Source organism: Pelobates fuscus, chromosome 12 (genome assembly GCF_036172605.1).
Source record: "Pelobates fuscus isolate aPelFus1 chromosome 12, aPelFus1.pri, whole genome shotgun sequence".
Classification (NCBI taxonomy): Eukaryota; Metazoa; Chordata; class Amphibia; order Anura; family Pelobatidae; genus Pelobates; species Pelobates fuscus.
This window is the reverse complement of record NC_086328.1, coordinates 94,605,945-94,629,117: the sequence shown is the minus strand read 5'-3', so window position 1 is coordinate 94,629,117 and position 23,173 is coordinate 94,605,945. Positions and strand designations below refer to the sequence as shown.

Below are 23,173 nucleotides of genomic sequence, written 5' to 3'. Positions count from 1 at the left end.
CAGAGACAGATAGAAAATATAGCCAGAGAGATGGAATAAATCAGAGAGACAGGTAGAAAACACAGCCAGAGAGAGAAAGCTGTAATTGCAGCCTATAAAGTAACTGCCTAACTTCATGTTTTATGCATCTGATGTATCACCTGATTTCTATAAACCGAATAGCTGAAACCAGACGTTTCAGCTCATCAGTGTCGGTAGAGCTGCAAGGACCTTGCTGTTTTACCACTCTTCAGCCCCCCACAGGCTGGTGGCAGTACTACAGCCTCTGGGTACAGTTTATGGACAGTTCATACAGCAGAGTGGGGAGAGAGAGAGAGATACAGTTTATCACGTGACTTCCAGGAAAAGTCTTATTCTAAGTTTCTTAGTGTAGTTACATCCGGCTGTCCTAAATATGTTCTAAGGAAACTCCCCACGCTTTCGCAGTGTTCTATTCCAATTGGTTTTCATTCAAAGCTGACACATGAGGGTTGGGCTAGCCTACTATATATGGGGACATGTCATCCCTCACTGCAATTTAAAAACAATTTCTACCAGTGCTGAATGACAGCCTGACAGCTCACCATCAGCAAGGTAAACAAGCCACATTGAAGCTTTTATAGAAAATATACATAGTGTCTGTCAATAAGCTATTTTGAAAGGATGGCATTTCTCACTAGTGCACACTTTATATTGCAGATTAATTAATCACTCTGCTGATTTTACTGTTCTGAACTTAGTGCATTATTTGGGGAGAACGTGCATTAGTTTTAAGTAATATAAAATGTTTGCATTTTTGTTTTAAAGACACAAAGAAATTGTTTGCAATGCAAAATTGTCCCTATTGGAACATGTTCAGACGTTGCTATATTTGGCTAATTTAACAATAATATATTAATATATATTTATGGATTTGTCATGTTTATATAAATATATATATTCACCACAGATCACCATTTAGTGAATAATCCCCAAGATGTCTCTGCAATGATTGCATACTAATGTGTTAATAATAGTATAGTGTATGAGATAATCTCTCTGGCTGACTTAGTGTGATTGTAGTGACGTGACTCCTATGACTAGTTCCATGTCAGATCTATCTTACAATATTTACCTCTCTCAGGCTGCTGTCTGTGCATGATGGGAGATGTAGTCGACAACAGCTGCAGTCTCCTGTTTTGCACTTATGATCTTGCTGGTGTGAGCATGCTGAGAGATGTAGTCCACAGCATTTGGTATAGCAAGGGTTAGATGTGATAAATCAGGATGATAGTCTGATGTGTAGCTTGACACTGCAGGCAAATAAAAATACCGTTTAATTAAGGACACATGACGTGTGACATGTCATGATTCCCTTCTATTCCAGAAGTTTGGTCCTTAAGGGGTTAATATTAGTTCCTTATTCTAGGTTAGGTAAAAAGTACCTGCTAACTTAAGAAACTTTGCACATGAAATATTAAAGGTACAAACAAAATCATGTACCCACTCAATAGGTGAACGCTGTTTTTGTTTTCAAACTTATGTTACAAACTATTACATGTTATTCCATCCACTGAAGAATATGGCAGGGGCATTAGTAGGTGGCAAAAAGGTCAAAAGCTTCAGTCCATGGGTAAATTATGTCTGCCTCACATATGTTGATGAATGCTTGCCCATCCTAAAATACCACCCTGTGACCAATCCTGCACTCTAACATCTTCTATGAATTTCATTGTCACCAAATCGTTTAAATAATTCTAAGTATTACATAAACCTTTATGTGTGCACTTCACACTCGTTATATTGATTGTGTTCTGCAGCTCTATTCCCCAGTGTACTTCATCTCAATGAAGTGATGTGTGTGAAGTGTCCCTCTCCTTTCAATGTTTTTTTTTTTAGAAACTGCAATGTTTTCATTGCAGGGCTAAGTCCGCCTCGAGAGCTTGTCAGTATGACAGCCACTGGAGGCGCTAACTGAGCTCTTTCACTTGATGCTCTATAGCAGGCTTCCCCAAACTCTAGCCCTCCAGATGTTGCTGAACTACAGCTCCCATGATTCTATGAATGAAATAGATAGGTTGAGAATCATGGGAGTTGTAGTTCAGCAACATCTGGAGGGTCGGAGTTTGGGGAAGCCTTCACTATAGGAAAGCATTGAAAACAATGCTTTTCTGTGGGGAAGCTTGAATGCACATGTGCATTAGGTCCCCAATGCCCCTATTGCATTGGGCTGTCAAGGAGGTGGCCATGCCTCCCCAGTGACATGCTGGAGTTGGAGAGGCAAGCAGAGCGGAGGGAAAAAAAGTGAAATAAATAAATATTTATATATTTAAATTTTTAGAGCAAATGGGTGGGGGGAGAGGGTTATACAGATTTAGGGCCAATGACACTTGCATTACTGAAGCTCCTTTAAAGCCACCACTGACATCCCCCACTCAAAAAATACGTTTTTCACAAAGATAACATTTTTATGAAATACTCATATTGATTGTGTTAAAAGATATACTTAGAAAAAGTGACGATTATTTTGCTTTAGTATTTTGTCCTACACTTAAGAAAACGTGTCAAAAGGCGAAACTACCTTTGTCACTAATAATGGCTGTAGGGAAAAGGACTTTGTCTATGGAAGATCTTGCTGGACTGGTCCACTTGCATTTTTTTTTTTTATAAGGTGTGGCTAGCATATTTGTTCCCTGTAATGTTATGTGCAGTTCTGTTACCAGCACAGAACCATGCTAGCCGGTGTCACAAGCTGAGTGTAGCTAAGGTGCACTCACTGTACATGCATACATGCAGAGTCCATTTCTGTGCATGGAAAGATTATTCTCAAGTAAGCAATTTGCTTGCATACTGGTTAGAAAAACGGTGTTACTGAACAGCGAAGCAGAGGTTGTTGGAGATTGCAGCCACAACTTCAATTAAAGGGACACTATAGTCACCTGAACAACTTTAGCTTAATGAAGCAGTTTTGTTGTATAGAACATGCCCCTGCAGCCTCACTGCTCAATCCTCTGCCATTTAGGAGTTAAATCCCTTTGTTTATGAACCCTAGTCACACTTCTCTCCATGTGACTTGCACAGCCTTCCATAAACACTTCCTGTAAAGAGAGCCCTATTTAGGCTTTCTTTATTGCAAGTTCTGTTTAATTAAGATTTTCTTATCCCCTGCTATGTTAATAGCTTGCTAGACCCTGCAAGAGCCTCCTGTATGTGATTAAAGTTCAATTTAGAGATTGAGATACAATTATGTAAGGTAAATTACATCTCTTTGAAAGTGAAACCAGTTTTTTTTTTCATGCAGGTTATGTCAATCATAGCCAGGGGAGGTGTGGCTAGGGCTGCATAAACAGAAACCAAGTGATTTAACTCCTAAATGACAGGGAATTGAGCAGTGAAATTGCAGGGGAATGATCTATACACTAAAACTGCTTTATTTAGCTAAAGTAATTTAGGTGACTATAGTGTTCCTTTAAATGTGCTCTTTAAAACCGTATTCTGATAGTATATGGTTGGGAGATATTCTGCACGGCAATACAATTGAGGAACTAAACAGAATTTTTTTTTTTTTTTTTTCAAAAACACTGCTTCAATGTGATTTGCAATGTCTTTGCAAAATAGTAGCAGTATCATATTGCAGAGGAGGCGCTGACCTTAGTAATTTCTGAGTGTTGCACCAGCACATTGGTAGTTTGAATAGCTGCTAGGTCTCCCATTAGTCTTTGGTTTCCTCTTCAAAGAATAAAAGGTGAACTAAGCAAGTGTGACAGAGATTATTGGTTATCATAATGCACCCCTTTATCTAAGAAATGGCTGCATAATTGGCATTAAAGTGGCATTGTTAAAGAGATGCTCCAAGCACCAAAACAACTTTAAAAAAAAAAAGATTTTATAGCTTTTAGCCTAAATAATAACAATTATTATTATTATTATTGCATAACCAATTTTGTGTAGTTTTCACAAAATACATTTATAAATTAAAGTGACACTATGGTCACCAGAACAACTACAGCTTAATAGTAGTTGTTCTGGTGAGTATATTCATTCCCTACAGGCATTTTCATGTAAACACTGTCTTTTCAGAGAAAATACAGTGTTTACATTGCCCCCTAGGGATACCTCCAGTGGACACTCCTAAGATATGCCACTGGAGGTGCTTCCTGGGGCAGTGCTGCACATGCTCTGCATTGAGATACTTATCTTTCCTCATAGAGATGCATTGATTCAGTGCATCTCTATGAGGAGGTGCTGACTGGCCAAGCCAGTGTTTTGTCCCACCCCGTCCCACCACCATGCCGATTTCAGCCAATCCAATGCTTTCCCTATGGCCAAAAGCATTTCATTTCATTGGCCAAATCATTTCATTTAATTGATGATGTCAGCAAAGAGGCGGGGTAGGATCAGAGCCAGCACTGGAAATAAGGTAAGTTTTCCTACCTTTTAAGGAGGTTAAGGGGGAGGCAAGCCACCTAAATGGTGGTTTTTGACACTATAGGGTCAGGAATACATGTTTGTGTTCCTGACCCTATAGTGTTCCTTTAATGTTCTGCTGCATTCTGTATCTTAGTCCTGCCTCCTTGTGGAGCTCTGTTATACAGACACACACAAGCAATATGGAGTTCCTAGAAAATAAAAATAGGGACATTGGAATAGGACAGAGGGGTTTAGGCTCCAAATAGGGACGTTCTCTCCTAAATAGGGACGCTTTTTAATACTGTTTTTAAATAGCAAAGCTAAGTCTATAGCCAAGGGTATCACAAGCTGTTTTGAAACTTGTAAAATCAATGAAATGAAAATTCTTGTGTCAATGAAAATTCTTGTGTATTATGAAAGTATGTTCAAGGTTCATTCCAGCCCTACAACTATTTATGACTAAAGTGGAAGCTTATGAAATCCAAAAACATGGGACAATCCAGAGGTTTGTATTTAAGGTTTGCCAGTTCAGAGCAGAAAAATCATTGAGTAAAAATTGTACCAGCTGTCCTTTTGAAATAAAGACACTTAGAAAGAATCAGTGGTGCAACTGTAATATAAGTGTTGTTGTTTGGTAAATAATTTTGTAATCCCCAAAATGTAAATATAAAAATTTACAATTCCTAAAACTCTACTTTTCTTCTTAAAATGACAGTCAAATGGAGATCTTGGTTTATTCTCATTCAGGGGCAGACTTAATGCAGAAAAAAAACAACCTATTGTGTTATGGGAGCTTCAGGCATACTAGTTGAACCCAGAACATATAATAAAGTTCTGAGCAAGGGGATTAGAACGTGTAATATTACACAAAACATGCAAGAGTATCCAAAATGTTGGTGGGAGTCATTGTGGTGTAGTCTATATAAAAAACAAATTTCAAATGAGGAACACTACACCAGATGATATGTGGTCAGACAGCGGTGACTGAGTGTTGACAAATAACCCAATACTATGACACAGAGAATTAGTGTAGACGTAAAAAGCTAGAACTTTAAAAGTACTGAATTTTACATAATCTGTTCCTTAGTTTAAAATGAAACTGATGATTGTATTTGGACACTGGTTCTAGACAGGGCTATTATGTAAAATTCAGGACTTTTAACGTGCTAGCTTTTTACTCACTTGATTATATTGGTATACGTGTTGCCTCGAGGTATGACATAGCTGATAGAATGACTAAATATTACGGTTCGCACCATAAAGGTACAGGGATTGGATCATAAGACGTCATAGGTCAATTCAAGCTACTCGTGTAAATTACTTGAGTCTTTTAGATGAACAAAATTGTAAACAAACTTGGAATTGTGAAACATTTGTAAAATACACACCTGTCGTGTTTCAATTGTGAGGCACAGATTTTATCCTTTTTTGTCCAAATAATAAAAATAATAAAGTCCTTTTAAACGCACTGCATGACATTTCCTTTTAAAGGCTTGGTATACATACACAAGATTAAGTCTTACCTAATAGGTTGGGATTACCCAGAATTCGTTTGTAACCAAATACTCAATTTCTTCTTTCAGAATGACCAGCTCATGGGCACCTAAAGCATAAAAAAAAAAATTGTTTGATCAAAAAGTAATACAAACAGAAAACCTCCTAAGAATGGTTTAAACAGTATCGATGCACAGATTCCACAGTCCCATATACAAAGAACATCAAAAACCCTGAATATAAAAATAACAAGTCTGCTGGGACCAACCACAGTGCTCAGTTTTAACACATTTAAAACCTTTTTCTGAGAAACACACTGGCAATATTGAGAAATTTCCTTAGCTCCCTCTGCACACTTATAAAAAGAATATAAAGGATTAAAGCACCACCACCCTTCATCATTCGGTATTCATACTCACACAAATGGTTTATCAAACTGATATGCTAGTTATGGCAGTAAAATGTTTTTTCCATAAATATAAAGCTAAGCTAGACACCGATAAGACTGTGCCAGCCCGATTAATTAGCCAAATTGTATAAAGAAAATATCAAATGGAAATTTTGTGTCCTTTGGACTTTGTATCCATTGGACATTTTCTGTATACAATTTAGCTAATTCTTAGGGTTTCCCCTTTGAAGTCCCTTTACATACTCCAGGTCCCCTTTTGGAGGTTGTCTCCTTTTCCGTTTAATTATGCAGACAACTCTAGTGACCGGTTAAAATTGTACCAGAATTTTACCCTGATTGTTTCTAGGATAAAGTTGGGCGCAAGACAAAAAAATTAATGAGCAGCAGTGTCATTTCTGGCTAGCTGGTAATTATGCTAATGTAGCATACTTCAAGGCGTTCTGAGTGAATATGTCATGCCGAATTAAAGAGCAACTCTCACTTATCTGGAATTTCGGCATTTACTAAAACATTGAAAATCATCTATAACTTGTGTTGAGCTTTTTTTTTTTTAGGCAATGCTCCATTTAAAAAGGGAAAAAAAATCCTGTTAAAGATTTACCAAATAGCATCATAAACCAGTTCAGACAAGGCCAATTCCTTGTAGAAGAGGACATACGGAAACATTGTTCGATTTCTCCTCTTCTCTGTATAAACCAGTTCAGACAAGGCCAATTCCTTGTAGAAGAGGACATACGGAAACATTGTTCGATTTCTCCTCTTCTCTGTATACTTTATCTATGCTGACTGCCAGGGGCAAATGTAAAAAAATATAATTTTCTTTTTGAACCTCACAAACTTATATTTGTATGTGTTTATTATAGGGATAAGTAAACCAAATATTACAATTCAGCGGAAATAAAAATTCCCCTTTAAAGAAAGTTTAGTGATGGAGGATTTTGCTTTCATTCCTAAGTTATGAAATGTAAAATAAATTAGAAAGTACCACAACAAGGTTAACCGCATCATCTAAATATTTTTGTGTTTTTTCTAATTCTAGTTTCATTTTGAATTTTTAACAAATCTTGTTCCTCAACCACGCCACGATGCCTGGACCAGAAAGGTAATGCCATGGACTTAATTAATTAAAATAGTTATTTTATTAAAATGTATGCCAATTTGTTTTCATACCTGTTTTAAATTAATTAATTATATATTTGTTGTTTTTTAAATGTTTATATATTATATTTTTGAACGAATTTTTGTTTCTGCGTTAAATATAAAAAAATTTAAAATAATCCGGCTGATGACTATATAAGCGTTATGTTGTGAAATATTATATTCTAAGCAAAAGAGGACTGAATTGTTGGGGCAACAATTTTACTAAAACCTGTCATAATATGTTACAATAGGGAACAGCACGTACCCACAGGGTACAAAGAAGCCCTGCTCCACCTCCAACCAATCCACATAGAAACAATACAGAAATGTTTCAGCACAGTGTGCATTAGTGTAAAAAGTGACAATGTTTCGACCACTGCCGTGGTCTTCGTCATGCCATTGCTTTGGGAGCTGTTATATTGTTACTGAAAGGAGATCTGCCACCTCAAAACTATTTTTGATATAATAAACCTTTCATCAAGCTTTGAATGGATATACTATTTGTTTTATTTTTATTTTTTAAATGACGTTTAAGTAAAAAAAAAAAGAAAAATAGAAAATCCGGTCGCTATCTTTTTGGTATATAACATCCTTCAGCTATCTATTTGCATCTTGGGTCAGACAGTGTTTGAAAACCGACAGTCTCCATAGTCTTCCCTGCATTTGTGCAAGGAGTGCAGCAGGGAAGACCATAGAGAATACAGGTTCCCTTGAATATACCTGCAATGTGATAGGTTAAATATTTATGGCTATATGCCTGGCTATAAACCTGTGTGAAATACAAATACAACCTGTACAAAAATACGCACCTTTACAGACCCATTTTCCGCTTCTTAAAAATATTAAAACATTACACTTTTAAATAAAGAACATTCTATCACAGTAGCACCCAACAAACTATTTGCAAAAAAAAATATTAGATGTATTTTGTATTTTTTTCTGATATTTAAAGGACTTACACCAGGGAACTTTTTGGACCCTGGCTCATCAGACAGATTGACAACAACAAGTTTGATGGTGTTTGTTGGCTGGATGATGCTCGGACATATTTTCGTATTCCCTGGAAACATCTGAACATGAAGACTAGAAATGAAAGGGATTATAAAATTTTTAAGGTAAGTTTGTTTTGTGGTTGTTTTGATTTTGATTTTATTTATTTTTTCCCCATAATTGTATATAAACTTCAACGCAGCTCATTTTGCCAAGCAAGAACAGTTAGGATTTGAGTGATTCATCTCATATCCTTTCCAGACTTGCATTTTTCTTCTCTGATGGCATTACAGGAATTGACTACCCAGAAGTTATTTTATGTGGAGAAAAACTAGTGATACTTCTAAAGAATTATCTTTGTTTACCCAAGTTCTGTAAATTATTTATATTAAGCACTATTTTAGAGTCAAAACTCCTTTGCTTAATAAACACAGCAGCCAATGAAAGCTGGACAGTGCCCTTCCCCCAGTAGTGAGTGTGTGCCACTTGGCAACCTCTTGGCATACAGTAATCTAGATCTCACTGACTTAGTGCCGTTTTAATTGATTCAAGGCTTCATAAAGTTCTAGAATCTTTAGGAGATACTCATACTGACTGGGTTGAAATGTCAATGAAATTCCAACCCAGTCAAAAGATATAGTGAGACAAAGTAGGAACTACTCAGTATTTCTCCAACGCATGACACTTCTCGACACTGGACGGAGCTACTGCCATCAAAATGTGTTAATCCCCCAGTCCTCACCAGTGAAGACTGCAGGGAAATTAGCTCTGTCTATAAAGGGAGGGTCTTGCAGGACCCTCCTTTCATAGACAGTCTTGCAGGATCCTCCCTTCGTACTCTTACACATGTGAGATAGTACAGCACTGAAGTCGGCTCCTGGCAGCTGAACCCGCCAGAATATCGTTGTGGTGCCCGTGAGGGACAGTTAAGTAGAATTCACCTTTCCCTGGACACAGGATCAAATCATGCAAAGTCTCCAGCCGGTGACAGTGCCACTTTAATACACTTTTATGGAAAAAAAACTTAGATTTACTAATTGTCACTTCACATTTTCTTTATTCAAATACATACTGTACATTTGTCCTTTATCTAGGCCTGGGCGGAACAGAGTGGCAAGTACGATGAAACATGTGAAGATCCAGCTACCTGGAAAAGAAACTTTCGCTCCGCCTTACACACAGTTACATGGGATAACAAAAAAGTGTTTACTGAAGTTCAAGACTTATCACACAGCCAAGAAGATCCCCACAAGATATACAGTGTCTACCATGTTCCAGCAGTTCCACTACAGCCTGCATGTATCATTTCTTCTGGACCTCCTTACGCACATGCAGGTAGGCTTCCCACCATTCGCATACATGTAACACTATTCGTTTCTTTATTAAACAATCACTAGTTTTGTTTGATTATAGCTAATTTACTAAATCTCTCAAAAACAGCTTAAATTGCAGGTTTTCCTGGTTTTATTTTTTAATATTTAATTTTAAATTGTGGTTCCAAATACGCCTTGAATTCCACTATTCATTAAATATTGAGAGGACACTTGACTTAAGATAGTACATACTACTATTTTAATACATTTTCGTCCTGCTATACGTCATACACATTTTTAATCCATCTTTTTATGATGTCTTTACTGAAGTATTTTTGTTTGCATCTTATTTCTCCAATGTTTGAAGTCTGTCTTATTTCTCCACTGTTTGAAATCCGTCTTATTTCTCCATTGTTTGAAGTCCATCTTTTAGCCCTGGGCCAAGTCCTTCAAACCCATATGATCTGTTGAATTAAATAATATTGTAATATTTGACAGTCCGACTTATTTAGGAAAAACACAGGTCAGAAGATGTATTGGTCCAGAAGGAAATGTAAATTTAGCATTGAGATATACTAGAATTGATCCATGGTAACACATCACTCTAAAATAATACATTGAATAGTGAATTCAAGGAGTAACTTGACTTATATAACAGTGATGTCAAGCCATTGTATGTGATAAAAACAAAATAGCAATTCTTCTGTATTTACTAAATGGAAGAATGTACAGACTAGAGAGTTATTGTGAGGTTTCTTCATCACTTATTTTTTTACATGTATGCATCCAGAGCATAGTTTTCATAGATGTAATGTTATATTTTTCTTCTTCTTTATTTAAATAAACTACATAGCCTGTGCCGTACCACAAGAAGATCAAACCTTTCAAGTCCAGCAGCAAGTGACTGGTAAGGAGAAAATATATATACCGTATATACTCGAGTATAAGCCGACCCGAATATAAGCCGAGGCCCCTAATTTTACCCCCAAAAAATGGGAAAACTTATTGACTCGAGTATAAGACTAGGGTGAGAAATGCAGCAGCTACTGGTAAATTTCTAAATAAAATTAGATCCTGAAAAAAATATATTAATTGAATATTTATTTACAGTGTGTGTATGAATGCAGTGTGTGTGTATGAATGCAGTGTGTGTGTATGAATGCAGTGTGTGTGTATGAATGCAGTGTGAGTGTATGAATGCAGTGTGTATGAATGCGGAGGAGGAGAGAGCTGACAGGAGCTGCAGGAGAGGTAAGTAAGATCTCTGCAGCCCCCACAGCCCCAGTCTGTATTATGGCAATGCAAATTGCAAATTGCCATAATACAGACTATTGACTCGAGTATAAGCCGAGTTGGGGTTTTTTAGCACAGAAAATGTGCTAAAAAACTCGGCTTATACTCGAGTATATACGGTAGCTCTTTTTGAAAGTTTTTTTCTAATGTTTATTTTGTTGCTGTTGTTGTTAAACTGCCTCAAATGAAAAGTATAAAAAGTCTTCTTATTTTTCCAGGTGGTAATAATGCCTTCTCTAATCACCTTGGGACAGATGAAATACAAGTTAATGATCCCAATGCTGAAGATTACAAGCTGTTAATAAGCCCCGATTCATCTTATGATTTGAGACTGCCATCAAATGGGTCGAAAGAAGCAGTATGTGTCTATAGAGATGTGTTTTCATTTATTAATTGGAAAAGGTTTTTTTAATTATGTTTATCGACTAGCTTTAAAGGGATTCTATAGTGTTTGGAATACAAATACGTATTCCTAACACTACAGTGCCCCTTGGTCTCCCACCTCCCCCTACACGCTGCTTCTCTCCCCCTTTATTTGCTCACCCAATTCCAGCATCAATGTCCCTTGGTGCTTGGTCAGTGCTCCGCCTCCTCCGACGTCATCCGATGGTGGCTATCTAATGCACAAGCAAGGTGAGCACCTCGAGTGCATTGGGCCCTCCCCATAGGATAGAATTGACTCAGTGGTTTTCTATGGGGATTTCACTGACGCTGGATGTTCTCATTCAGCGATAAAAACATCTACCATCATTTAGGGACCCAGAGTCCGGTATACTCCCGGAAGTGCCTCTAGTGGCTATCTACGTAAATTACATTACATTACAGGACTAAGTGGGACAGGGACACTGCACCCAGACCACTTCAATGAGATTAAGTGGTCTGGGTGCCTATGGTGTCCCTTTAACGTAAATAATGATTTTATTTATAGCGGCTTCCTTTGTATAATGTTCTACAAACCAGAAGTCACGTCAACCAGATTCGTGAAAAAGTAAGCTAGTCTCTGTGTAAAAGTGTAATTTTGTTTTAGTATAAATTTACTATTTACACAAACATATGTATGTAGTAAGGGCTTACATCCCCAGGCTCCAAAGTAAACAAACGCAGACAAGTGCAGGCTTTCTGTCCTGAAAAAAAAAAGTTTATAAAATACTTTTATAGGTGAGGCATAGTTATTAAGAATCGGTAAAAATGTGTGGTACCTGTATTAAATTGGGCATAAATAACTGTACTCCACATTTACTGCCCAAGTGTTTTCTGTATCAGTCTACTGAACTTTAATATAATTCAGCTGAGAAATAAACTTTTAATTTATGGCACCTTTTTGAAATCGTATTTAAGGTGGCTTGTACATTTTTTTTTATAATCCTGGCCATTTATTGCATGATTTGTATATTCTCTTCTAGGAACTAGATGAATTTCTGGAGAACTTCAACATACGAATCGACGAGATAGGTGATTTGGATGTTATTTGTTGTTGTATTATATGGTTTTCTTTAAATATTTTTATCACAATTATGTATTCATTTATTTATTTTAAATCCCGTGAGTACTTTTCTACAAACTTTACTCTATGCTGCCATTCAAAAATGTGTGTTATGACCAAACTAGTTATGATTTGATAGGCATTTTCACTGGTAACAAAAAATGGCATGTCATAACTATCATGAGATTCATGCTACTTTGTGCAGGTCAAATCACATGGCCGTTACTTTGTGATGTTCATGTTTAGGCACTTATCACAATCTTCAAAGGCAAATTTTACAAAGAAAAATCAAAGATAGAAATAAATATTTATATAATCAACAAAATATAAATTGATAGTAGCTTAAAGAATCACCCGACATCCAACACGTCCGCAAGAGGAGAATCCCATAATAATGACAGTTTATAAAAGTGTCTATGTCTATTATAAATCCCCTGGTCAAGGTGGTTTCTTCCTGCTTCTGTTAGTTCCTCTGAGCTAACAGAAGTGGCAAGTGCACTTTACTTGAGAGCGCTTGCCTCCTCCTTGCATACCTCAAATAAGTGTTGTGCATGGAGGGCTTGCAAAGGCTGCAGTTTATAAGAACTGCAGCTCTTGCATACTGTTTTAAGATATACCTCAATGAATACATTCATAGTGATTTCTATATGTTTGTTTGTTTGGTTGGGGTTTTTTTTACGGTTGCCATGGTACTCTAATTCTGCATTTTAATAGCGGTTAACAGGCTGATAATTTATCCAGAGAAACATATTTTGTTTTCATTAAAATAAATTTAGTATGGCCTTTAGTGCTTTTACAGATCATTGTGGTCCACAGGCAGGCATGTTTATGTGTTAAAAAAAAATCTTAACATCAAGCAAACATTAATATAAACATACAGATTTAAGCCCTGCACTTAAACCTTCACTACTCCTTGGTGGCAGCCAGGGCTGCCATTAGAAATTTTGGGGACCCTGACACAACCCTAAGTCCACCCATAGGACCCGCCCACAGTGCACACCCCTGAATCCGCCCACACGGATGCAGTGTGTTTGTGTAGCGGATGCCGTGTATATGTTTGTGTAGTGGATAATGGGGCATGCAAGAGTTGGAAGCGTATGATCGCATGTGCTGGGCTCCCTCATCATTATACAGGCTACCAGGGGTCCTGCAGGGACAGTGGTGTAACTAACATAGAGAGGGCCCTGATGCAAGACAATTTTGGGGGGGCCCCGTCTAGCACAAGGGTGGCCAAAATGTAGACCCCATCTGTCGTTCAAGTCCCAAAATGTTTTGCCAGCTGGGGATCTACAATTTGCCCATCCTTGCGGGATTATATTTAGCATTAAGCAGTGTTTGAATGTACGCATGTTTTATGTTGGTGTTTGAATGCAGGCATGCATTTGTGTGTAGTGTATACACTGCCACACACACTGATATAAACATAAAAATAGATGCATGCACACACATAGATACGCAAACACACACACTGACACATGCAAATACACAGGCACACCAACACACAGTTACATGCACAGATACACACAGTTGCACTACTGTTGCACTACTGTTGCAGTTGCAGTACTGTCACAATTACCAACAGATATACACATACTGACACATAGTTACACACAGATATACATACACACGCATACACTCAGGTGCACACTGACACACAGAATTACACGAACACAGATACACACACATACACTCAGGTACACACTGACACACAGATAGATCAACAGACACACTGACAAACACATGTTGGTCATTTTTTTGCCACTCCCCTGTTTTATTACCTTTTGGATTCGGGAGGGTGGCTTCTGCTGGCTGGGACTGTTGTGAGTCAGAGTCTGGCTCTCCCCTCCTCTCTGTCTTGTCCTGTGCCTCCCCCTTCCCGTGCAGGTGTTAGCTGGGTGGAAGTGACCGACGTTCATTTCCTCCCAGCACTGCTATCATCATTAAAGGGGCCTGGTCGCACAAGTAGAGATCCACAGCATACTACCAGGCCCCTTAAGACATATGCCCATCGGGTGGCCCTAAGTGCATGGGTCTTCCGATGGGTCCCCTTAGGTACAGCCACATTTGCTGCATGAGCGGTAGTTCTGCTACTGTGCAGTGCACCTATATATAGAGATAATCTCTATATAGATATGTGCACATTTGAAATGACTTTAGTACTCATCAGCCCCAATGCATAGAATAATTGTGGTTTGTGTATTTAAAAAAAAATAAAAAATAAATCATTTAACCTTATATATCTGACTTCGAGGCATTTCTAAATATAATCATTTCCCCTTAAGAAGATGCTGCTAAGCTATACTGCAAGTGAGATTGAGAATAGGAATCACTGCTTCTCCCCATGTGTATAGTGAATGGAAATTAATGAAGCATATAACTATAAAAAGATTTCAACCATTAATATTTTTCATCTAAACTCATTCTCTCTCACCACACCTTTTTCTCTTCTCTCTTACTTTCTTTCCTACTTCTACCTATTCTAAAAGGAAGGTCACTTCTCTTCCTTCTACCTTTCTTCTACTTTGTTATTTTTTTCTTAATAAATCTTCTCAGGCATGATCGGCGTGATAGGGGAGAGAGGAGAGCTAGAGCTGCCCGGTTAGATTCCGTATTAGAACTCCTTTGGGACAATTGATGTATGCCTGAGACCTATAAAACCCTCGACGGGAGACGAAAGACACGGATGTGTTGCTATGGGATCTCAGGGGGGTTTTGCAGTATATTTTTGCATGCTATTGTAATACTATTGTTGGCTTCTGTGCAAGCAAACCCTACCCTGTATATTTGTTGCTCCTGTCGAATCGAAAAATAAAGAATTAAAAAAAAAATAAACTCATTCTCTCTTTTCAGATGTGCAGGAAAATACACAAATATACCCACATAATAGATTTTCACAAGAACCAGTATACCAATACACAGAGAGCGGTGACCCTATGCCCAATGGCTCTATGACCCTGGCAACCCAAAAAGTCAGCACATTATTTCCTCACCCTGGTAAGTTCAATTTATACATACAACATAAAAACCCACATAAATGAATAGGCGCAAAAGAAAAATTAGTAATTGGCAAAATCACTTGTATCAAATTACAATACATCACGCTTCCTTACTCAGGAGTTAGTATCTTGATTGAAGCATGCTCATCTGTGCAGGCTATATATCAACTAGTTATCTTAAAAATGAGACAGATCGAAAAAAAAAAAAGGTACTGGCTAGACTAATCTACAAATCAGGAGTTCCTGCATGGAAAATAAATTGCAGTAGACTTACTTCAAAGTTACATATGACTCGCTTAATCTGTAAAATATAAATGCCTCGTAGCTACATAGAAACATAGAAACATAGAATGTGACGGCAGATAAGAACCATTCGGCCCATCTAGTCTGCCCAGTTTTCTAAATACTTTCATTAGTCCCTGGCATTATCTTATAGTTAGGATAGCCTTATGCCTATCCCACGCATGCTTAAACTCCTTTACTGTGTTAACCTCTACCACTTCAGATGGAAGGCTATTCCATGCATCCACTACCCTCTCAGTAAAGTAATACTTCCTGGTATTATTTTTAAACCTTTGCCCCTCTAATTTAAGACTATGTCCTCTTGTTGTGGTAGTTTTTCTTCTTTTAAATATAGTCTCCTCCTTTACTGTGTTGATTCCCTTTATGTATTTAAATGTTTCTATCATATCCCCCCTGTCTCGTCTTTCCTCCAAGCTATACATGTTAAGATCCTTTAACCTTTCCTGGTAAGTTTTATCCTGCAATCCATGAACCAGTTTAGTAGCCCTTCTTTGAACTCTCTCTAAGGTATCAATATCCTTCTGAAGATATGGTCTCCAGTACTGTGTACAGTACTCCAAGTGAGTTCTCACCAGTGTTCTGTACAATGGCATGAGCACTTCCCTCTTTCTACTGCTAATACATCTCCCTATACAACCAAGCATTCTGCTAGCATTTCCTGCTGCTCTATTACATTGTCTGCCTACCTTTAAGTCATCAGAAATAATCACCCCTAAATCCCTTTCCTCAGATATTGAGGTTAGGAGTCTATCAAATGTAAGTATGTAAGTTTGAAAAAACTATGTTTTTATGCTGACTCAAATTTAATTTCTGAACAGGTACAACGCACCAGACGTATAGCCCTTTTCACAATGGATATTCAGAGAATGTCACACATGTGGCCCAAGTCTTCAGACCAGACTCAGAATCTGTCCATCAAACAGAGGAGCATGTGGTTGAACAGGTTCCCAGAATGGCTAGCAATGCTGAAGCTCATTTGCATGGAGAAAACACATGTGCATTGTCTCATCACCAAAGTAAGTTGACTTATATTATTTAAAGGATGAACATCTACTCACACCTAAGCTACTAGGATATAAAGTCAAAAGGTTCTACCACAACATATCCTTTTCATGATCCACTATTCCTACCTGCCTAGAATAATTCCAGCCAACATTGCTCCCACTTTGTATTTTTTTTACCTGGGACGCTAATTAATACTAATTAATACTTGCTTCCATATCTATCGTACTTGTACAATCCATAATTTTTTTTTTGCAATTTCCAAGTAATCTCAAAATGTATCTTTTTTTTATTTGTTTTTTATTTATATCTACATTTCCTATACCTGCATCTACCAACATAAATTGAGTTAATGGGTCTTTTTTACAGTTATAAAATATGCAAGTCAACACCTTTTACTCTTGACACAATGGGGCACATGTACATACTAGTGAAACTCAAGCAGATACATTACGAAAGGTTGTTTTTTTTTGTTGGGTTTTTTGCTGTTGTTTTTTCTCTCCACTTTTTATGACTTGGTAAATCTAACACATTACAGCTCTCATTGTTATGGTTGTGCAAGCGTAGAATTTAAAGGAATACTATAGGATCAAGAACACAAACATGTATTCCTGACCCTTATTCCAGTCTACTGCTGCCTGCTCAGCCACTGATCTGCCTCCGTGGCTGACATCATCAGAAGTAATAATCTAAGCCAATCACAAAGCTTTCTCATAGAAAAGCATTGGATTGGCTCAGTTTGTTAAGGAGGCTGATCAGGGACAGAGCCAGCACAAGTCAAACATGGCCCTGGCCAATCAGCATCTACTCATAGAGATGTATTAAATCAATCCATCTCTATGAGGAAACACTGAATGGCAGTGCTGTACAGGGTGCATCACTGCCCCAGGAAGCATCTCTAGTCCTCTGTGGAGTGGCCAGTAATCCCTAGGCTGTAATGTAAATACTGCATTTTCTCTGAAAAAAAGTGTTTACTGCAAAACACCTGAAGGGTCTGATTATACAAGACAATAAGCTGTAGTTGTTCTGGTGACTATAGTGTCCCTTTAACATTATAAGGCATTATTGAGCCGAGCTATCATGCTTATAGCTATATCTTATACTATATATTTTAATAATTTCTTCCATTTTCTTGTAGGACGGATTCCACACTTAACAGAATGGGAAGTCACAGTATTCTACAAAGGAAAACTAGTTTTAAAGCAAAACGTTACCAAAAAATTTGTCATAACATTTGAAGAAGCCAATCAAGCGCTAGAATCTGTTGATCTAGTCTATTTACCTTCCACTGAAAAGTTGGTGGATCAGACCCAGATCAGACATACAAATACTATACTTGAGAATGTACAAGGCGGGCTTCACCTTGAGGTCAATAGCATGGACTTTAAGCTGTATGCCACACGGCATGGCAAGTCAAGGGTTTATTGGTCCAAGTCTGAAGGTGTTGAATCCTCTACCAATAATACCGAAGCAAATATTCTGTCCAGGGCGATCCAGAGTGAGATCTTTGACTTTAATCAATTTAGAAATGGTAAGTTCAAATGGTGACAATGCTGCATGTATTGTCTTACTATCCTGGTAGGCTATTTAGGGCGCTCTTTTTCTATTAAAACTGATGTGTAACTCATTTAAAAACAAGGTCATTTTTTTTTTGCCCTGACAGTTCAGACATGATGTTTGGTTCTGATGTAATAGCACTCATATATTGAAACATGAACTCAGCCAAGTAGCACTCATATATTGAAACATGAACTCAGCCAAGCTTCTTTCCACTGTCCGTTAAGGCCTCAATTAAATAATTTTGGATAAGCTTTTCAAATAACGTAATATTTTTTATTACACTTTGTAATTATTAATTTTTTTTTCAAAATATAAAAATGTAATAAATGGATAATCAATATAATTCAAATATTTTTCAAAATATTAAATCCTTTGAAAATCTAAAACAAAAATAATAAATCAAGGCCTAAGTTAGATAATAAATAGACCCAGTTTGGTACACTTTCAACTACTTACATTAGTGACATAAATGTTATTAATTACCCTGGCTGGCAGCTTCTGGGATCTTATGAAAAGGACCCATAGTGGCTCTTAAGGGGATGAGAACATATATTGATCTGTAGTCGTCCCATTTCTATGACACCATATTGCTTCTAAATGCTCTGAGATAACATTGTCAGAGGCTACTGCCTACTTTTTACTTCTAATATACTTCCAGTGGGATTTCAATACAGTATAAAGGATTTCTATGGAACATTTTAAAGTTCTGTTTTAAAATGGCAGCATAATGTATTATGGTATGGTTTCTTTCATTTAAAAACTAATTTATGCAAATATTCAATGGTTCAAGATCCATGTGTTTAACGTATTTAGAGGGATACTATAGGCACTAAAACAACTTATAGCAGTTATGGTGTATACATCATGTCCCTGCAGTCTCACTGTTCATTTAGGAGTTAAAAGACTTTTGCTTCTATTTATGTAGCTCAAGCCATACCTCCCCTGGCTGACTCACAAGCCTGCATAAAAAAAGTTGTTTTGGTTCATAGATTATGCCTTTGCCGTCTCACTGCTCAATTCTCTGCCTCTTAGGTATTAAGTCAATTTGTTTATATAGCCATAGTCACACCTCACTGCATGTGGCTGGCTCAGCCTTCTTAAACACTTCCTGTACAAATAGCTCTCATGTTTAAACTTCCTTTATTGCACAATCGGTTTAATTTATAATTTTGCTAGAGCCTGCAGGAGCCTCATGTGTGTAATTAAAGTTGAATTTACAGAGCTAAGTGTAAAGTAAGTTAAGATCTGAACTAAAATGAAACCATTTTGTTTTCATACAGGCTGTGACTAGCCAAACTTTAAACAGAATTGACTTGGAGAATTTAGCTTAGTCTGCTATTTTGACCAATCACGTTTAATTTATATCATTTCTCACTTAGGGCAAAACCTGAAAGTGTTGCTTGATCTTGTATAAGAATTTTAAGCAAAAAGGTTCCATAGATCTAAATAAATAACTAGTTAAATTCTTAATTGCAGAGAGTTAGTTATAGGAATGCCACTTCCTGACTGAATTCTGTATAAATGGTTATGCAACCTCTCAAGTTAATTTGGCTCTAACCAAGTTACATGAACCAATATAGATTGTGTTTGTTTCCAGAATTGAAAGATTATAAAGACAATAAAGGCAGTTCCCCGGATTACACTATATACATGTCATTTGGGCAGATTCTGGAAAACCCCATAATGAGAAAACTGGTGCTTGTAAAGGTAAGCATTGATCTTGCTAAGAACGTTTTTCGTTCCTTATGTTGACAGAGATCAGGGATTCAAGAGCGTCAATGAAGAAAAAACAAAGTAACAATAGTTTTGTGTGTGTGTTTATTTTTCATACAACATTACCTTATTTCTTCTAAGCCGCTTCCAAACTCATTTGCCATTTTCAGTTCCATTTTCCACCTAGCGACACCTGTTTCCCAGTCATATTACACCTCCCAAAATCGTGCCATCACTATGAACAGGGACGGCTCTAGACTTTGTGAGGAAATATTTATGATATAAAGATGTCTAGGAATCCATTCATTTTAAAACCAGAATATCTGCTATATATGTGTTACAGAGTAGTACAGAAAAGGATCAGCACTCTATCTAGATAACACAAAACAAGGTAACGGCAGCACACCTAAAAATAGGGCTCCCTTACAGGCCCTATAACATAAACAGTAGAAGGAAAGGTAGCGCCACTAAAACAAAAAAAATTCAATAATTATCTGGTATCAAATATAGCAAAATAAAATAGCAGAATAAGTACACAATAAGTAAAAGTCCAAGATAGTCTGGAAAATGTCTATGGGGTAGGGAGGTCCAAAGTGAAACCTGTCTATAGAAAGGTGGACACAGTCTTGCTAGTAGGAGTATTCCTCAATGTGATATATGGTGCAGTATGTCCCAAGTAGGATCTGGATACAGTATAGAAGATCTATATGGTCCTACTCACGTTTAATAGAGCTATCTACTTAGCTCTAGTGTGGATGGCGTACAGTGGTACAATCCCCACTTATAGGATACGTGAAGTGTTTGTAGTCTTGCTTGATGTAGGGACCATATGAAAATATAAAAAACAGCAGTAGTGCTTACAATATAAAAATAATAATAATACAATATCATGTGGTTACTCACATTTGATTGAGCAGGCTGACTGCTCAATGAATACAGCTTGAGTGGTATAATCCCCACCAAGGATTCTTTGGAGTAATATCTTCACAGGAAAATTAAAAGGATCTGGTACCAGGTAAAAAGGATGCAAATATCCTAAAAAAGTAAAGTGGCTAACTCGCAGACAGAAAGAGGCAAAAATACCTTTATTAAAAAATACTGTTATATTAAAATACCACAATGCGTTTCGCCCTTAGGCTTCTTCAAATTGAGATCAGAAAGTATAACCTGGCAAAATATATGTGTGTGTGCTGTATGTGGGTTAGTGGACATTTGAGATTAGAACCCTTTCAGAACAGCCCATGGGGCTGAGCTCTCTTGCCTATTAAAAAAAACACCTTGCGGGGGCCGGAGCCTGGCAGCCATGCCGAGCGGTCGCACACTACATGGGCACCAAGGGGAAAACGCACTGAAATAATTGAGAAAAAGCCCTCAAAAGTGCCTGCTCAACAGCCCCAGCCGAAAGGGTCTTCCAAAGCGGCAACAAAAGCCAGGAGATCCGACCGCAAGCGACAGTCTCTCACAGGGTATTGACCCGAGGCCTACGGAGGGCCTGATCAGGCGGCACGAGGGAGATGGCCGATGCCTCCACTGCAGCAGCCTTTCAAGCTGGAGGTCTCCCTGGGAAACTCTACCTTCCCCTCCCCCTCCCCCCATGCCGGCTGGGGTCATCCCGGCAACCACAAGCGACGAGCCAGCATCAAAGAGTCGACCTGACCCTACCTGCACGACAGAACAAGCGGGGAAAATCATGGTGGACGCCATGTGCAGCCTTGCGCCCAGCACCACACTGCCCCCACTAGCAGAGAGGATTGACCGCCTACTGATAGCTTTCTGGGCCAAACTCGCCCTCCACAAGGATACCAAAGAGGTGTCGCCTGCAAAGACCACACAAGAGCCAGCACGGCAGTCAGTAACCCCCAGACAAGGCCATAGAGCAGCTTGAACCGAGGAGAGTACGGATGATCCGGCGGAAATCTAAACCTAACCGCCACAAAACCAATCCAATGGAACCCTGCCACACTCTCAAGCACCGGCCCAGCCAGAAGGTACCCCATTCAGGCTTCCAGATGGGCCCAAAGCTCACCATGCCACCCAAGAGACTATGCCACGCAGGGGTATCCCAGGACCCCGCAACAACCCACCGTAGAGCTAAAGCACTCGGCCCATGGGGGCTCACCTTGAGAAGGGCCTGGCAAGGAGACATTGTCGGAGACCTGACCAAAGTCCATCACGCCAGCAACACCATACACGCATCAGGTGTAGGGTGAAAAACCCGGACTTACTACCAATAACCGTGAGCTCCATATTGCGCAGTATGTGGATCCACGTGTTGCACTGAACTACATGCCTAAGTATATATTAACCCTCACTGTTTAAGCCCATAGCGCCACCAATCTCCATGCATGTTTTAGTGACGCTACTCTCATACAATCTGCTGCTGAAACCTAGAAAAACTCTTATGTTTCATATGTTATGGTAAATCCACAGTTTTAATGTCCTCTTAACTCACTCCCCCCAAAAAATGTGCGGTTTATTCTTATGCAATGCCATGCTGTTATGCCTGTTACCATACAACTTGCGACTGCTGTTGGGGCAGAGCAGGCATACTGATACTTCATGCACAACAAAAAAATAAAGAATTTAAAAAAATAAATAAATAAACCACCTTGCAGAACCGAGAGTTGTTTAGCTTTGAGCAAATAGTTTCGATTTTTATAATTAAGGTCTGTATTTTAGACTTCTAGCAGTGTTTGGTCAGGTTGAAATCCATACTATAATTAGGCTCATTCAGAGCCTTCTCTGTAAAGTACGGACATTGGTAAATATTTTGGGCAATATCTGTATTTAGCATTACGAATGGGCCCTGTACAGCACCACATGCTTTTACTCCATTTACTATGGAGCCAGAGATTAGTGAATATCCCTGAGAGTTTTCAAAATGTATTAGGTAGTCAACTGCACCAATATTAAAATACTTTCTAGCCATGTTACGAGTAGGTTTGAGTTCAAAATGCTGCGGGAGAGGTGTTTGACTATTGTTTCTCGATAGTACGTAGGAAGGACGTTTTTTTTGTTTTGTTTTTTGACAATCGTTACTTTTTGAAAGTATAATGGAGGGTCTACATTATGTAGGAAGGAAGTTAACGAACTAATGATGGCAGTTCCT

At 38.1% G+C, this 23,173-nt stretch overlaps 1 protein-coding gene across 2 annotated transcripts in view; it reads left to right on the top strand.

The window, feature by feature from the left end:
* Positions 1 to 528: 528 nt before the first annotated feature.
* Positions 529 to 23,173, top strand: part of IRF7 (interferon regulatory factor 7) — a 32,225-nt gene continuing 9,580 nt past the window's right edge. Inside the window, exons 1-11 of one of the 2 annotated variants that reach the window (XM_063437850.1) lie at positions 529 to 573; positions 7,311 to 7,373; positions 8,364 to 8,526; positions 9,496 to 9,736; positions 10,568 to 10,621; positions 11,262 to 11,365; positions 12,411 to 12,459; positions 15,341 to 15,484; positions 16,608 to 16,805; positions 17,930 to 18,322; positions 19,949 to 20,058. In XM_063437850.1, coding sequence (XP_063293920.1) covers positions 7,357 to 7,373; positions 8,364 to 8,526; positions 9,496 to 9,736; positions 10,568 to 10,621; positions 11,262 to 11,365; positions 12,411 to 12,459; positions 15,341 to 15,484; positions 16,608 to 16,805; positions 17,930 to 18,322; positions 19,949 to 20,058 — 1,473 coding nt within the window. In that variant the 5' untranslated portion in view covers positions 529 to 573; positions 7,311 to 7,356. Of the gene's footprint in view, positions 574 to 7,310; positions 7,374 to 8,363; positions 8,527 to 9,495; positions 9,737 to 10,567; positions 10,622 to 11,225; positions 11,366 to 12,410; positions 12,460 to 15,340; positions 15,485 to 16,607; positions 16,806 to 17,929; positions 18,323 to 19,948; positions 20,059 to 23,173 lie in introns of both variants that reach the window. The other variant, XM_063437849.1, reaches the window with a different exon arrangement.